Source organism: Chelonia mydas, chromosome 2 (assembly GCF_015237465.2).
Source record: "Chelonia mydas isolate rCheMyd1 chromosome 2, rCheMyd1.pri.v2, whole genome shotgun sequence".
Classification (NCBI taxonomy): Eukaryota; Metazoa; Chordata; order Testudines; family Cheloniidae; genus Chelonia; species Chelonia mydas.
The window spans coordinates 250,871,303-250,888,087 of NC_057850.1; the positions used below are offsets into that span (position 1 = coordinate 250,871,303).

Sequence of the window (16,785 nt, forward strand, 5' to 3'; positions counted from 1 at the left end):
AAACCCGAAGGATGCTCATTAGAATGGGTGGATTAAATGTTTGTATTGACACCAGTAATGGGGCCTGGCAGTTGTATTTTCCATTGATGACAGGCAGCTGTAGACAAGCATTACCTTTAGACGCCCACTCTCCCTGCCTACCTTGGCCAACTAAATTTGCAGCTTCATCGCTGCTTCTCTCAGCTCCATGTCTCTAAACCAGAAGTGCTTTCATAGAAGCAGCTTTGCCCTATATGCCTCTTTTTCTTATGTTGCCATCCTTGGCTTGGTTCTCCCATTTCCATCCACTTTCTGTAAGCCTGGCTTCATCCTTCCATTCCCACATGCCTGAAATCTGCCAACCTGCCTGTCACCAGCTCCTAACCTCACCCCAGTGCCTAGATTCCACTTCTGGAGAGATCCTCACCCACACCGGCATTTCCCTTTGCCGCTGCCTCACCCAGGGCTCTCCCAAGACCCAGCTGCTGCCCACCACCTTGTGCACAAACGACGGCGGTCCTTGTCCCCAGAAAACTCCCTCACTCCTTTCAGGATCTAGTTCAAATCTACTTCTTTGTTTTCAGAACCATCGATGGGTATGAGTCAACCTGCCTCATGGAGCTTTCCTCTTCCACTAGTACCCACCCCAGCTCCTCCACTTGTCCGGCACTGGTCTCCTCTCACTGGTCACACCACCTTACCATTGTGAGTGAGACAGCCTTCTCCTGCATAGGATCTGCTGCTTGGAACAGGCTTCCTTTGTCTTTTTGGCTGCATGAACCAGGCCGCGCATGCCTAGCCAGTGCTGTTCTTTACACCATAAATCTATTGGAGCAGGTCCTCGACCTCTGTAACTTGTCTATCGACTTCAGTGGGCTCTGCCTTTCTCCTAGGCAGTGAGCGTTCTGAATTCCCATGATGGGTTTTCCCTTGAGGAGGGAGGTGGCACGTTCGCATCACTGTTGCTGCCTGAGACGACGTCTAGAATCAATACGAAAGGGTGAGCCTCTTCTTATACCAAAGAGCTAGGACAGGGGTTCTCAAACTTTTTCTTTCTGAGCCCCCACCCCCATCATGCTATAAAAACTCCACGGCCCCCCTGTGCCACAACAACTGTGTTCTACATATAAAAGCCAGGGCCGACGGTAAGGGATAGCAAGCAGGGCAATTGCCCAGGGCCTCACACCACAGGGCGCCCCACGAAGGCAAGTTTCTCATGCTTCTGTTTCAGCCCCAAGTAATGGGCTCAGGGCCCCAGGCTTCAGCCCTGCACAGCAGGGCTTAGGCTTTCTAACCTGGACCCCAGCGAGTCTAACACTGGTCCTGCTTGGAGGACCCCCTGAAACCTGCTTGTAACCCCCAGGGGCCCTGGACCCCTGGTTGAGATCCACTGGGCTAGGAGGCCCCAGGTGGGTCAGATCAGATCAAAATGGATACACTAGTTAATGTAGGAGACCTGGGGGGCTGAGACAGGTGATTGAAACAACCTAGGAAAGCAAGACATTTCTTTCTGGGGAACCTAAACTTTTGCTTGTCACAGAGTCTGAGCCGCGTCATGCAGGGTAAAATAAAGTGAAAGTCATACTAAGTAGGATTAAAAGGATCGGAGGTATTGTAACAGGGTAGTAGGACCTGGGGCTAGACAGTCCTGTTCAGAGATAGAGCCCCGCTAAGATCCGGTAGTTGGGCCTGGCAGACGGGATCACCAGGCCCAGCTGGGAAGGGGTCAGGTCGTTCCTATAAAGGGCTGAGAGAGTTCTGCTGAAGAGCTGCATGGAGGAAGCTGGTTCCTGTGGCAGGCCCCAGGTTCCCATGGGGAAAGGCCTCTGGGACCTGCAGCCTGCGTTGGTCAGAGGAATTAGCTGTGATTTGGCGTTACACTGTGAGTCTTATCTGTAAGGCATGAAATTGCCCTGAAGGGGGGCTTGAGCAGGCTGTGGGTGTGGAGCTATTCTTCCAGGGCTGGGGAGACAGGCCAGCAGCCCTGCAGGTTTGCACCTCCTGTTTAAGGCCATAGATCAATCACTAAAGCCTTGGGTGTGTGAGCTGACAGGGCAGAGGGTTCTGCCTGCGTGGAGGAGGCTGCAGATCAGGGCCTAACTGGCTGGAGCTAGGAGGTGTCTTGTCCTATGAACAGTTAGTTCCTACTTGTCCATGGCAGCATTTCTTGCACCATCCTCTGAAGCAGCGTCTGCTGCCTCGTGGGAAACCGGAGACTGGGCTAGGGCACTTCTATAGCGCCTTCCATCGAAGGATCTCAAAGCACGTGACAAGCAGTTACTAATGAAGCTACCCCATGCTCCCGCATGGTACTAAAATAATCATACTTGGTGCTTACATGGTGCTTTGCTTCTCCACAGCAGCATTATTGCCATGGTGTCTGAGGGACGTTAGATCTAGTTTACAAATGTGTAAACTGAGGCACCGCGAGGCTGAGCGGTTTGCCCAGGGTTGTGGCAGGAAGGCCCCACTGCCCCCTTCTGTTCAGGGAAGGATGACTTAGGTACAACAGGGACATTGCATCTATTTGTTTAGTAAAGCTTTTTATTCAGAAAAATAAAAACAAAACACCTCAATAATGAGAGGATTACAGTAAAAATCTCGGCTAAGGAGGTGGATAAGCATAAGGATCACATTGCCTACAACACAGCATGTGCTGGAAAGGACTGAATTAAAAAACGATAACAAACAGAAAGAATTAAATTAATTTTAAAATAAAAGCCCAGCGAAGAAAACTGGCAAAGAAGATCAATGCATTGTATGTTAGATTGTTGAGAGAACACACACGTTCCCAAAGTGGATAACAGGTGAGGTCCATGGGTCTTGCTCGTTAATTAATATTCTGCAGTGATACATTCTGTATTATAATAAATAGAAAGTGTAAAAATATATCTGGGGAATTGAAATCCCCATCTGTGTGGACTATACTGGCCTTTTCACAAACCTCCCTTTTCTACAAAACATCTCCCAGTCTCAACGGTCTTCTCTTCTTCAAGAGGTCTAGCTACCTCTAGTGACATCTAGGGATCAAAATGGGACGGTCGATACAGAGTAGGTCACGGCACACTGCAAAGCACAGATCCTTGCCTCTTGCAGTGCTGACTCCTCGTTCCACTTCTTCCTTAACCTCTGGTCTGAAGTGAAGCCAGAGCTTATGTGTAAATAGAAAGCTATACTCCTTGTGCAAATTGTTGGATGGTCCTTACTACAAACCATGATTGGAAAGGCGAACCTGTGAGATACAAGTGGGTCACTGTTATGAGTCAAGGCACCTTAAGGTACTGCTGTCCTTTTAAACAGATCAAGAAAAGCAACTGATACAAGTGGTGTTTATTTTTAACCGTTCCAGTTAATCTCTCCTCAGTGTCTGGGGAGTCTAGTTGAAGCTGAAAGGTTGCTCTGTTCTGATGCTATTCAGCAGGAGTGGTACATTTTTTGTTTTGCTGTCCTGTTTACGCAAGCTCCTTCTCTGGATACTGTCCCAACCCATTTCTAATGTTCCCCCCTCGTTCTCAAATGCTTTCCTACTGTTCTCTCATTTGCAGGATGCACTGGCCAATATGGCTTTACAGAGCCCAGATGTCGCCTAGAAAACTGTGAGCATTTGACTACTGCAGACTAGGAGTATTTGCAAGAAAACAGGATCTTTTGTTCTCTCAAAAATTCATCTGCTCACATTACCAGATCCCCCTCTGAAGTCACACTTTTCTGGAGAGCTGACTTGACAATTGCCAATACAGAGTTAATGAATGTCCAGTCAGTTTCCAAAGGGTTTTGGGCTGGGCCATGGTCATGCTTCTTAATACTGGTTATTCTTGAAGTTTTGCATGAATGGGTTTTTGTTGGCATGGATGTTTGAGGAATTTCTAGTCCTTATTTGCATAGTTGGATTTGCCTGCAAACAACATAGGCTATTTCATTTGTTGTTCTCCTGTTTGAAAAGCTAGTCATCCAGTCAGGGGTGGAAACAATGCCATGTGATTTAGGCGACCAATCACACATCACCGAATGTACAGTTCCCAAACTCACTATGACTCTCATTTGTTCATATAAATTGGGGCATACTTGCAAGTTGCTGCCTGAGTGTCAGAAATCAGGATCAGTTTGAAAACGAGACCCAGAATAAAGGGTTGCATTTGCTGGATAACTTATTCAACGTGCCGGTGTAGGAAACATGGGAATGTTTACTGAGGTCGGTGTTGCTCTCTAGATCACAGACTGAGAAACACAGTAGAGCTGGCCCAAAAAAGTGGAACAAAGTATATACTGGACCCCCAAAAAATCACCTTTGAGGAAACCCATACATGAAATACTGGAAAACAGTTTGATTTTTTTCAACATTTTTCCTTTTTTTTTTTTCAATGATTTTTTTTTTCATGTATTCATTTTTGTTTACCCTTTATGTTTTCTGGCAACAATTTTAATTGCTTGGGTTAATCACAGGTTGAGTTTTTCCTAAACCAAAAATGTTCTACTTCCATGTTCTAAAATTTTTTTGGGGGGGAGGTCCATTAAAACAAAGGTTGGAGGAAATTTCCAAAACCGAGAAAATTAGTCAGTTTTGGGAAAAAAACAAAATGAAAAAATGAAAGTTTTGCCATTTTTTTGGGTCAGCTCTGGACCCCAATTTGTACTGCACAGTTTTACCCCACAGGATCTGCCTAAATCCTGGTCTGGATAATACAATATGGGAATGGATTGCTGAGTGGGGGACATTCAGAGAAGAGCAGGATGAGCTAAATAATGACGGAGGGCACAATAAGTCTATCTGAATGCTGTGCACACCGAAGAGGGATGATTAAGGCCCTTAAATGTCCTGAACTTGAAGCATACGAATAGTCCTGTTGCAGTCGATGGGCGTATATATGTGCTAAAAGTTATGCAAGTGTAAAAGCGTTTGCAGGATCAGGGCCTAAATCATTCCTCTCCCTCTTTGGTGTTCACAGAATTCAGATAGTCATAGACTTACTGAATCCTCCATCATTGTTTAGTTAATGCTGCTCCTCTTGGCACTCCCTGCAAGCAGCAATGCACTTCCATATTGCATGATCCAGACCAGAATTTCAGCAGACCCTGTGCAGTAAAACATTGCGCCTCATTCTTGGTGTGCTATGCAGGATAATGGAAGAAATCTAAGACAGGGAGCATTTAGCATGAATATAAAGGGAACTTTCTCAATAGCTATTAGGCTGTGGAGTGGTCTCCCCAGGGAAATCGGGGCAGCCATTTTCCTTTGGGACATTTAGTAACTGGACTGGACAAAACTTGGGACAAGGTAGGGAATCCCACATTGGAAGGGAAATGACCGAATGAGGCTTTTCCACTTCTAACTCCCATGCGTCTCTGTTGTCGCAAATGGAGCGTGCTGACTTCAGGAAGGGAGGACCCAGGAGAGATCTGTGAACTCTTCGGGCATGTCTCCGCTGCAGCAAGGAATCCGGGGAGCCAGACTCCTGCTAGCAGGACTTGGGCTAGCATGCTCAAAAACATAGCAGAGTGGCTGTTGCGGCCCCGGGTGGAGGCTCTGGCTAGCTCCCTGAGCTCGGACCCAGCCGGTAGGGTGGGTCTCAGACCGCATGGCTAGCCTGAGCCTCGGCTGGTGCCATAATGTCCACACAGCTATTTTGTAGCATGCTAACCCAAGTCTGTTTCCCCGGGCTGGGCGGCTTGCTCCCTACAGCAGTGGAGACCTACCTTGGAGGAACCAAGATCCTGTCTGTAATGCAAACCCTGACTCTGCTGGGGAAGGGGAGAGAGAGCAGAAGGCAGCAGGGATAGAGGAAATGGTTCCGACCATAATGCCAAACCAAGGCTGAGCCCTGCCATCATCCCTGGGGGCCAACGGGATGGATGGAGCTGCAGTGCTCGGCTGCCCCTACAGCTGCCATTGCTCTCTTCATCCCTGAGCCTCCATGCGACTGGACCTCAGTGGCTTTTCATGGGGTTGCCCAGGGCAGAGTCAGGAGAGAGATGCTTTCCATAGCAATCCCTGCAGCTTTAACCCAGGGGAGCTGGGAACCAATAGCTGTATAAGCCCTAAGCGTGACTTACAGCCAGCTGGCAGGGAGTGAAGGGGAAGAGGTAGACAACCCCGCCCTGCAAATGCCCTGGGATCAGCAGACTTGGGGCACAAGTCCTCCTGGATCATACTGTTGGGAAGTCGTGGGACTTACAGGTTCTCAGGATCATGGCCCATGTTTCCCTCTCATGGGGATTTTCTACAGAGAGGGAAGGGCCTTAGGCCAGGGCAATGCTATGATTATGAATTTAAATGCAAAACAGAGAGGATAGTCAAAGGTATCGTTCCCTCCTAATGTCAGCCCCTTACATGTCATTCTCTGGGCTCCTGGACACAGAACTACTGAACTGCTGGAATATATAGATACAAGAGTGCGGGAGGAATGCTTCTTGTGGGAATCACGGACCCGCTTCTCAGCTGATGCAAGTTGGGGTGACTTCCAGTGACTTCAGCCGAGCTCTGACAATGGGCAGCAGCTGAGGAACTGACAGCAAAACCTGAACTAGCTTAGGCCTGATTTTCCCCCTCTGTTCCCCCAGTTTTACACCAATGTAGTTCCACTGGAATCAGCAGATTTCACCTGGAGTCATATAGCCATGAATCAGACCACCTGTGTGTTTCAATCCTCAACCAGAATGGTGCTTTTGCAGTGACTGTCCTGTATTAAAACAATAAAACTGGTGATCGCATGGCGAAATAAAACCGCATGTGAGCATATTTTAAAGTGTGATCATCAAAAAAGATCAGACTTTGAAGTAAACACTATGGCTCAGACCCTCAGAGGTATTTAGATGCCTAATGCCCTGTGGATGCCAAAGGGAATTAGGCACCGAAATACCTTTGAGGATCTGGACCTATCTAGCTTCAAGTAGGTGCTCTCTTTCTAGGTACATTGGCCCTGCTCCAGCTAACCTTTCCATACAGGTGGATGTCTGTGTCCCCTGGGGAGCCTATTGACTTCAACAGGGCTCTGCATGGGCCCACTGGTCCATCCATGTGGAGCCCTGTGATGATGTCTGCCTCTCTTATTGCTGTACGGAATGACGACCGATGACGTTTTGCACTGCAGTGAATCGTTGATGCTCTCCCATGGGCCACCAGCAACCCAGGTCAGCTGGCTTAATATTGATATTTGGTGCTGCTGAGTGCTAGGATACTAACCTACGGAAGAGTCAGTGTTGCCAACTCTTGGGATATTTGGTGTTTTTCCTTAAAGCCCCAGCTCCAGGAGTCACGTGAAGACATCCAAAATCACAGATTTCATTTGAAAAAGTAGCCCATGTGGTTGCAGAGAAAACCTTGAAAACGTGACCCCCAAAGGCTCATAAAAAGAACCCCACATGTAGTATTTTTTCTCAGATCTCATGACATTTTAGCCAGTCTCATGACTGGGGGGGGGGGGCAGCTTGATCCGGGATTCTTCGAACGCTAGGGGTTGGCAGCACCAGGGCCCTTACTCCTGCATTCCCTCTGGAGGATCCCTTTATACATGCACCGCTCCCTGCTGAAGGCGGTGTCATGGGACCTGGAGGACCTCATAGTCGTCTGTATCGACTTCCGTCTTCACCACGATGATGGGCCCGTTGTGCACGCCTGTCTCCAGCAGCCCGTCTGCGTCCAGCTCCTCCACCATGTCTTTCCCCTCCCCAGGAGGGGCTTGCTTTCTCAGATGGTTCCTCTGGTGCCTTTTAAAATGACCCAAGGTGGTGTAGCTCTGCCCACACTCAGAACAGATGAAGGGGCCCCTCCGGGTATGGGTGAGCTGGTGTTTCATGAGGTTGGCCTTCTGGGAGAAGCTTTTCCCGCACTCGGTGCATTTGAAAGGCACCTCTCCCGTGTGGATTCTCTGGTGGGTGATCAGGATCTCTTTCCGCTTGAAATCTTTCCCGCAGGTGTTGCATTTAAAGGGCCGGTCCTCCGCGTGGGAGGGCTGATGCAGGAGCAGCTGGGCCTTGTCGGGGAAGACCTGGCCACACTTGCTGCACCTGTTGGGTTCGTACTTGGTGTGGACCCGCTGATGGGTGATGAGGGCTATCTCCTTGCGGAAGCCCCGGCCACATACATTGCAGGGGAAGGGCCACTCCTCGCCCGGCTCGGCCTTGCCCGTGTCGTTCTCTCCGTGCTTGGAGTATTTGTCAGGCTCCCGGGCAGCCTCGTGCTCCCTCATGTGGACTCTCTGGTGGGTGGTCAGGGCGATCTTCTGGGTGAAGGCCCTCCCGCAGGCCGTGCACTTGAAGGGCCGCTCGCCGGTGTGGATCCGGCGGTGGACGATGAGCCGGGACTTGTCAATGAAGCCCTTATGGCAGTCGGTGCAGCGGAAGGGGCGCTCCCCAGTGTGGATGCGCTGGTGCACCACCAGCTGGGCTTTCTGTGTGAAGCTCTTCCCGCACTCGCCGCACTTGAAGGGCCTCTCGGTGGCGTGGAGCCGTTGGTGGCTGGCTAGGTTCTCCTTGGTGCCAAAGCCTTTACCGCACTGGGGGCATTCGTGCTCCTTCCCCCCAGAGACCTCCCCATCTGGCCGGCCCCTCTCGTGGACCCGGTGGTGCTTGATGAGGGCGATCTTCTGGCGGAAGCCCTTGCTGCAGGCCGTGCACTGGAAGGGCCGGTCACCGGTGTGGATACGCCGGTGCACGGTCAGCCGGGACTTGTCAATGAAGCGCTTGCCGCAGTCGGCGCAGGGGTAGGGCTTCTCGCCGGTGTGGATGCGCTGGTGGGTGACCAGCTGGGTGCGCTGGGTGAAGCGCTTGCCGCAGTCGGCGCAGACGTATGGCCTCTCGCCCGTGTGGATCCGCTCGTGCTTGGTCAGCTCACCTCTCTTGGTGAACTTCTTGCCACAGACGCCGCACCGATGTGCCCGTTCCTCTGTGTGGGCCCGTTGGTGGTTGGCAAAGTTCCCTTTCTTGGTGAACGTCTTGCCGCACTGGGTGCAGGTGTAGACCTGGCTCTTATGTGGCGCCGTCAGGTCCCCCGAGTGGCTGCTGCCTTTCCCGTTTTTGGCAGGCAGCCTCCCATCTGCTGCCTCACCAGGGCTCCCGTCAGTGGCGGCCACGCTCCCATCTCCCTTCTCCCTCTCATGGACTCTCTGGTGTGCCATGAGGCCTACCTTCTGGCTAAAGCTTCTCCCACAGTCGGGACAAATGTGGGGTCCCTCGCTCTGGTGCTGGCACCGCTGGTGCCTTAGTAGCTGTCCCTTGCTGCTGAAGCCCTCCCCGCACTCAACACAGACATGGGCCTCCCCCCTGGCGTGGGTCCTCTGATGGCGGATTAGGTGGATCTTCTGCCGGAAGCGCTTCCCGCACTCGGCGCAATGGTAGGGTTCCTCCCCAGTGTGGATCCTCTGGTGGGTCACCAGGATCGACTTCTTCTTGAACTCCTTTCCACACGTGCTGCATCGGAATATCTTCTCCCCGTCCGGCGTCGACTCAGGCACGATGAGCTGCGAGGCATTGCCAGCATGGGGCCCGCCATGCCGTCGCACCCCCTCCCCAGTGTGGACCCTCTGGTGTTTAATGAGGGTGATCTTCTGGCGGAAACCCCTGGCGCACACCCCGCACTTGAAGGGGCGGTCACCTGTGTGGATACGGTGGTGGGCAACCAGCTGAGACTTGTCCACAAAGCTCTTCTGGCAGCTGCCACACTTATAGGGCTTCTCGCCAGTGTGGATCCTCCGGTGAACGATGAGCTGTGACTTCTGCGTGAAGCATTTCCCGCACTCGGAGCACTGGTAAGGCCGCTCCCCTGTGTGGATCCTTTGGTGCTCCTTCAGCTGCGACTTGGTGATGAACCTCTTCCCGCACTCAGTGCACGGGAAAGGCCTCTCCCCAGTGTGGGTCCTGAGGTGCTTGGTGAGGTCCACCTTCATCTTGAAGCTCTTCTCACAGTCGGTGCAAGAGTAGGGCTTTGCTTTCTGCAGGGATTCCTTCTGTGCTGAGAGATCTCCCTCCTGGTTCACGCCTTCCTGGCTGGCATCCTCTGCCCTTCTGCTGGCTTGCTGGCTCGTTAGCTTTCCTGCTGTGACGGCACTGCCCTCCTGCTCATGGTGCTCCACCAGCAACTCCTCCTTGTGGGTCTTCTGGTGTGCGGCTAGGATGCCCTTGTGATTAAAGCTGTCCCCGCAGATAGTGCAAGTGTACATCTTCTCCCGGGGTTGCTTGAGAAGATCTTCCACTTCCACCTTAACAACAGTCAGCTTCTCCATCGTCCGGTTTCTCGGGGCTGAGCTGGCAGGAAGCTCACGCACAAGAAGAGTGATCATCTGGGGTCTTTCTTGCCATATCCTCTAATTTTCTTGGCCTGCCAAGGCTCAGGGGAGCTTCTGAGCCTACAAAGGTGCTGATGCCAGTTTTCATGACTCCCCTTTGGGCGGTAATTCTTATTTCCCTTCATCTGCTGGGTTCAAAAATAAAAAGACAGTCAGACTTTATTTCAAAGGCCAATGAGGAAGGAAAACTCCTATTTATAGCAAGATCCAATGGCTGGAAGTGGAAGCTAGTCAAATTCAAATTGGAAATGAGACACATTTTTAACAGTGAGGGTAATGAACCACTGGAATAACTTACGAAGGGTCATGGTGGATTCTCCATCACAGGCAATTGTTAAATCAAGATTGGATGTTTTTCTAAAAGCTCTGGTCTAGTTCACACAGGAATTCAGGGAAGTCCTATGGCCTGTATTGTACCAATGGGGCCGTAATGTAGGGTTTTGGGGGGGATGTTGGGAGCAGGTGGGGTTAGGGGTGTCGGGATATAGGGTTTGGGGGGAATGTTGGGAGCAGGTGGGGCTGGAGTGGATGTAAGGTTTTGGGGGGATGTTGGGAGTAGGTGGGGCTAGAGGGGATGTAGGGTTTTGGGGGGAGATGTTGGGAGCAGGTGGGGCTGGGATGTAGGGTTTTAGGTGGGGCAGGATGAATGTCAGGACTGCTGGGATGGGGGGGCTGGTGGTAGACTGTTGGGTATGGGTGGGGTGGGAAGGGGCCTGTACGTGGGTTGGGATGCGAGGGGCCTTCGCGGGTCTGTGTGTGGATTTGTTATGCATGGGGTGGGGCCCCTTTGCTGTATGCCCCACCCCGCGCAGGAGCTCAGCGTGCTGATCCATGCTGCACCCTGCGGGCCTGGAGCAGAGGCTGCTTTGCACCCAATTCTTTAACCCGGGCCTGTGCTGGAGCGTGGCGTTGCTATGGGAACAGCAGGCCTTCCCAGGGGACGGTGTAGTCAGCGGTACGGCCGGCAGCGGAACTAGCCCCATTGGGCTGGTTGGGTGACCGGGGGGGACGGGGGAAGAGTTGCCCATGCCCACGTTGCTTGCAGCCCAGCTATCCAGGCTCCCTGGCAGTACCCAAGGCGGGCTGCTGTGACCAGAGGATGTGCGGCTGGGCCCTCCCTGCCACGGGGCCCTCTGTCACCCTGGCTCTTGCACTGACGTAGCCTCCAGGAAACAGCTCTGCAGCTGCTCTGAGAGATGGAGGTGACCTTTCTCCCTGCCGCGCTCAGCCCTGCTACTTGGGACCAGAACCTGGTCCTACACACCCCTCTGTGGGTCTGCGTGCTCTGAAATTGGAGGTGTGATTGCAGCACACGTTGACACGGCCAGGCTAGCGTTAACCTGGCCAGCTCTGCTCCTGCCTGAGGGCATTACCCAGGGTTCCAGGCAGGTTTGTACAGCCATGCTGAAATCTGGGTTGCTGCAGCTTCCCGGCTATTGGTGTTTCAGCTAGCTCGTTTGGGTACGGCTACCTCTACACTACAGAAATACCTGCGGGGGCTGATGTCCCCCCTGCCCTCCTTCTGTCCGTGGTGCGCGTCCTCCCCTGGAACGCTTCCCCCGATGGCAGAGGAGCAATGTGGGGAACTGAGACCCAGGGCTCTCAGCTGCGGGCAGTTCCTACCAGGGGCCCGGCTGCCGCCCGGGGCTTCTCACTTCCCTGCTCCCGGGCTTCTCGCCTCCGGCAGGGAGATCTGTGCCCGGAGTCTGGCTGGCTGCTGTGTTCCCGGCGGGGAGCAGGGAACCAGGACGCCATGGGGCTGCAGGGCTCCCAGCGGGGAGCAGGGAACCTGTGGGCAGTAGCCCAAGCCGGGAGCCTGTGTGGCAGCCTGGTTTGGAGCAGAGATCCCGCAGCAGTCTGGCTGGGGAGCCGGGAGCTGCTTTCTTGTCAATCTTATGGCTCTAGCGGATCCAACAGCCGATGTAAGGAACGTAATGTCTACCCTAACTACGCCGCCATAAGCCTTACGCCTCTCGTTGAGGTGGTTATTGTGTCGGCACAGCAGGGGAGTTACATTAGCAGGAGGAGCACTGCAGTGTGTACACCTCCAGTGTTCTGTCGGCAAAGCCGTCTTTTGTCGACAAAACTGTGTAGTGTAGACAAGGCCAATGCCTCCGTGTGCAGCAATCGCAACTCTGAGGCAGCGTAGATGTACCCTGTGCTTGCTTAGCAGCACCGATTCATGGGAAGGATTACAGGATCCTGCCACTCACTGCTTCACTTCCACTATTGTTATCGTTTATTTCGTGTCCTGCTAAGGTGCCCCTCAGCCTGATACTTGAGTGGAAAGTTTGCAGAATATGCCACATGCCCCAGCTCTCAGCAGCTGCTCCTGGCAGTGGCAAATTGCAGGAACCCTGCCGATCTCAAGATCCCAATGGAATCCCGTATGGTCTTATCCCAGGTGTGAAATTAAAATCCAGAGTATTAGCTCAGAGCCCCCACCCTGTTTGTTTCACAGCCCCACCAACATCTCAGGATGCCTGTTAGTTTTTAGTAAATGTATCAGAAAGAGGCTAAAGTCTGAAAGTCTCCAGCACCGGGGCCCAGCTACCATGCCCACCCTACTGCGGCAGAAGTGAAACTGATAGCTACATCTCTGCTGCTCTGTGGCCTGGCATCCGAGTTACTCAAGGGACTGGAGGAAGCTAGGGGAAGCTGAGAACTTGCTCCCTCGGTGGGCTGTGGGGTCCTACTCCCTCCTGGCAGATGGGTGGGGTATATGTATGGCTCAGACTGATGTGACATCCTTAGCTAAAGGCTTGATGTAAAAGATGGGACCCTCATGGGTCATCACCTGCTTTGGTCTTAAAAGCATGGGCCTCTACTACTTGAGCTGAAGGAGTAACCCCATTCACTGGCAGTAGTAGGCTTTTATCCTCATAGGTGGACCAGCTGGTACTATAGGGGGATCCGCACATGCTGAACCAAGGGGGCAAACAGGAACCACATCCTGGAATGAGTTCCTGCTGCCACTAGAGGCTAGTGGGGCTTCCAGAGGCAAAAACCCGGTGAGACCTTGCAGGAGCCACTCCCATCCTAGAGAGAGACAAGGCCCCTATGTGGCCACTCCCCAGAGTGACCCCTCTCCTGATTACTGAAGCCTCCTGCCAAGCAAAAAGAGCCCTGATCCAGCCCTCCCTTCCCACTGCCAGTGCTTCCTCAGTCTCCTCTGCTCTCGAGCCCTGGTTCCCGAAGCACTGAACTACTTTGCTGCCTGTTTAGTCACCGTGAGTAGATAAACCCAGTACCATGCAGGCATAGGCGCAGGAACTAGGAGTGTGGAGGGCACTGCAGCACTCTGCTCATGGTCCTGGCCCCGCCTCTGGGGTCCCGACTGTGGGCCCCACACCCGGGGCTGCACTCCTTGGCCCCGCGCCCTGGGCTCTGCACCTGTCCCCAGCCTTGGCTCCCTTACCCCTGTCCGGGTCCCCCACCCCCTCCTGGAGCCACAGCGCTGCTCCCGGCCCCAACTCTAGGGGGTGGCGGGGGGCACGGACAGGGGCACAGCACCCCCATTATAAAAAGTGTTCCCATGCCACTGCATGCAGGTTGTTCTGTTGCAGACTTTTCTGATGAGACCTTAAAAACTAGGGTCCCTCCGCTCTGCATGGCCCTAAGGGATCCCTGGCACTTTTCAGAAGCACAGAGGTGACCGTGGCCAAACTTTCCTCTCAGGACTTTTGCGCAGCAAGCTGGCTGCTCCCCTCCGCCCCAGAAGTGGCTGCATTTCTGTGGTGCTGAATGTGTTTAGTGTGTGAATCCTTTCAGTGGAAAATAAGATCCAAGCTGCAATCTTAGCTGCTGAATCCTTGCTCAGCTCCCCTTTCCTGGAAAAGGGCCCCGATCCATTTACACACACATACACCTCCCAGGGACGGGGAGTGACAACTGAGACTGGTGCAAAGACGGTCATTCCGTGATGCCGCAGCAATGGCAGCAGGGGATTTCTCAGAGGCATCCTTTTAGTCAGCCTCTTAAAAAATCACCTTCCCTTCCTGTGGTTTTTATTTGCACTTTTTGCTCTTACCGAAGCCGGGCCGGAGCGCGCTTTGTAGGTGCCCTCGCCTCTCCCCTTCACGCGGGAGCCGAGCCCGGTGTCACTCGCCGGCGGGGGACCCCGGAGCCCCCCAGCTTGTCTTTAAACCCGCACAATGTTTCCGCTCTTAAAACCAACCATTTTCACACACCTTCAGTTTCACAAGCATCAAAACTTCCAGCCATTTCCTGGTTCGCTCTGGGGACTGTTGGGCACGCAGGGAGCAGTGCCCCGAGAGCCTGGCCCCGAAGATCCCGAGCCAGCCCGCGGCTTACCGTTCCCTCGCGGCCCGCGGGGCTAGACAGGGGGAAGGTTTGAATCCGCCACTCGCCGGGCTCCCCATCCCCACACTCGGTCTCCGCTTCCAGGCGCCCCTCCGGCGGCTGCCGCGATGACTCACAGGAAGTCTGTGTCAGGGAGGTAAAAACTACCGGGGGAGGGAAGTCGGAGAACCAGAACCTGGTTCCGGGAGGGGAGCGGCTTCCGAGCCGCCGCTGGGCTCGCAGACCCCCGGCCTCCGGCGAGCCTCCGGCCAGCCTGGGCGAGCCCGGGCCGCTGCGGCGGCCTCGCCGGCCGGGCCCCCGGCCCGCTCCCGGCCGCTGGGCAGGGCCCTGCCGGGAGTTGCCGCGGCCGCTCGGGAGGGCCGGGGCCGCCGCTGGCAGTTTCGATTGGGCGCCTGGGCGCCGGCGTCGGGGGCTGGGGACGCGCGGGTCGCAGGCGCTGTCCGGGGCCGCGGGGGCCGCCCCCAAAGGGGTGTGAAAAGCCCTCCCCTTTGCGGCAAGCGGGTTCGGAGTCGGTAAAGCCCGGCAGTGTGCACGGCGCTGTCCAGGGCTGCGGGGGCCGCCCCCAAAGGGGTGTGAAAAGCCCTCCCCTTTGCGGCAAGCGGGTTCGGAGTCGGTAAAGCCCGGCAGTGTGCACGGCGCTGTCCAGGGCTGCGGGGGCCGCCCCCAAAGGGGTGTGAAAAGCCCTCCCCTTTGCGGCAAGCGGGTTCGGAGTCGGTAAAGCCCGGCAGTGTGCACGGCGCTGTCCGGGGCCGCGGGGGCCGCCCCCAAAGGGGTGTGAAAAGCCCTCCCCTTTGCCGCAAGCGGGTTCGGAGTCGGTAAAGCCCGGCAGTGTGCACGGCGCTGTCCGGGGCCGCGGGGGCCGCCCCCAAAGGGGTGTGAAAAGCCCTCCCCTTTGCGGCAAGCGGGTTCGGAGTCGGTAAAGCCCGGCAGTGTGCACGGCGCTGTCCGGGGCTTTGGGGGCCGCCCCCAAAGGGGTGTGAAAAGCCCTCCCCTTTGCGGCAAGCGGGTTCGGAGTCGGTAAAGCCCGGCAGTGTGCACGGCGCTGTCCAGGGCTGCGGGGGCCGCCCCCAAAGGGGTGTGAAAAGCCCTCCCCTTTGCGGCAAGCGGGTTCGGAGTCGGTAAAGCCCGGCAGTGTGCACGGCGCTGTCCGGGGCTTTGGGGGCCGCCCCCAAAGGGGTGTGAAAAGCCCTCCCCTTTGCCGCAAGCGGGTTCGGAGTCGGTAAAGCCCGGCAGTGTGCACGGCGCTGTCCGGGGCTACGGGGGCCGCCCCCAAAGGGGTGTGAAAAGCCCTCCCCTTTGCGGCAAGCGGGTTCGGAGTCGGTAAAGCCCGGCAGTGTGCACGGCGCTGTCCAGGGCTGCGGGGGCCGCCCCCAAAGGGGTGTGAAAAGCCCTCCCCTTTGCCGCAAGCGGGTTCGGAGTCGGTAAAGCCCGGCAGTGTGCACGGCGCTGTCCAGGGCTGCGGGGGCCGCCCCCAAAGGGGTGTGAAAAGCCCTCCCCTTTGCGGCAAGCGGGTTCGGAGTCGGTAAAGCCCGGCAGTGTGCACGGCGCTGTCCGGGGCTGCGGGGGCCGCCCCCAAAGGGGTGTGAAAAGCCCTCCCCTTTGCGGCAAGCGGGTTCGGAGTCGGTAAAGCCCGGCAGTGTGCACGGCGCTGTCCAGGGCTGCGGGGGCCGCCCCCAAAGGGGTGTGAAAAGCCCTCCCCTTTGCGGCAAGCGGGTTCGGAGTCGGTAAAGCCCGGCAGTGTGCACGGCGCTGTCCGGGGCTTTGGGGGCCGCCCCCAAAGGGGTGTGAAAAGCCCTCCCCTTTGCTGCAAGCGGGTTCGGAGTCGGTAAAGCCCGGCAGTGTGCACGGCGCTGTCCAGGGCTGCGGGGGCTGCCCCCAAAGGGGTGTGAAAAGCCCTCCCCTTTGCCGCAAGCGGGTTCGGAGTCGGTAAAGCCCGGCAGTGTGCACGGCGCTGTCCAGGGCTGCGGGGGCCGCCCCCAAAGGGGTGTGAAAAGCCCTCCCCTTTGTGGCAAGCGGGTTCGGAGTCGGTAAAGCCCGGCAGTGTGCACGGCGCTGTCCGGGGCTGCGGGGGCCGCCCCCAAAGGGGTGTGAAAAGCCCTCCCCTTTGCGGCAAGCGGGTTCGGAGTCGGTAAAGCCCGGCAGTGTGCACGGCGCTGTCCAGGGCTGCGGGGGCCGCCCCCAAAGGGGTGTGAAAAGCCCTCCC

The 16,785-nt window shown here is 55.3% G+C and overlaps 1 protein-coding gene across 5 annotated transcripts; it reads right to left on the reverse strand.

Annotated features, from left to right (window-relative positions):
• Nucleotides 1-2,505: 2,505 nt before the first annotated feature.
• On the reverse strand, nucleotides 2,506-14,894 carry LOC102936378 (zinc finger protein 271). 5 transcript variants are annotated; one of them, XM_037891184.2, is made up of 2 exons: nucleotides 14,574-14,894; nucleotides 2,506-10,384 (listed from the first exon to the last, which is right to left on the reverse strand). In XM_037891184.2, the coding sequence occupies exon 2, from the start codon at nucleotides 10,251-10,253 to the stop codon at nucleotides 7,515-7,517; it is 2,739 nt and encodes a 912-aa protein (XP_037747112.1). In that variant the 5' UTR covers nucleotides 10,254-10,384; nucleotides 14,574-14,894; the 3' UTR covers nucleotides 2,506-7,514. The 5 variants fall into 5 exon arrangements, with proteins under 5 accessions (XP_037747112.1, XP_027684657.2, XP_037747109.1 ...); XM_027828856.3 differs by having other exon boundaries at nucleotides 2,506-10,387; XM_037891181.2 differs by having other exon boundaries at nucleotides 14,450-14,894.
• Between the last annotated feature and the right edge of the window lie 1,891 nt (nucleotides 14,895-16,785).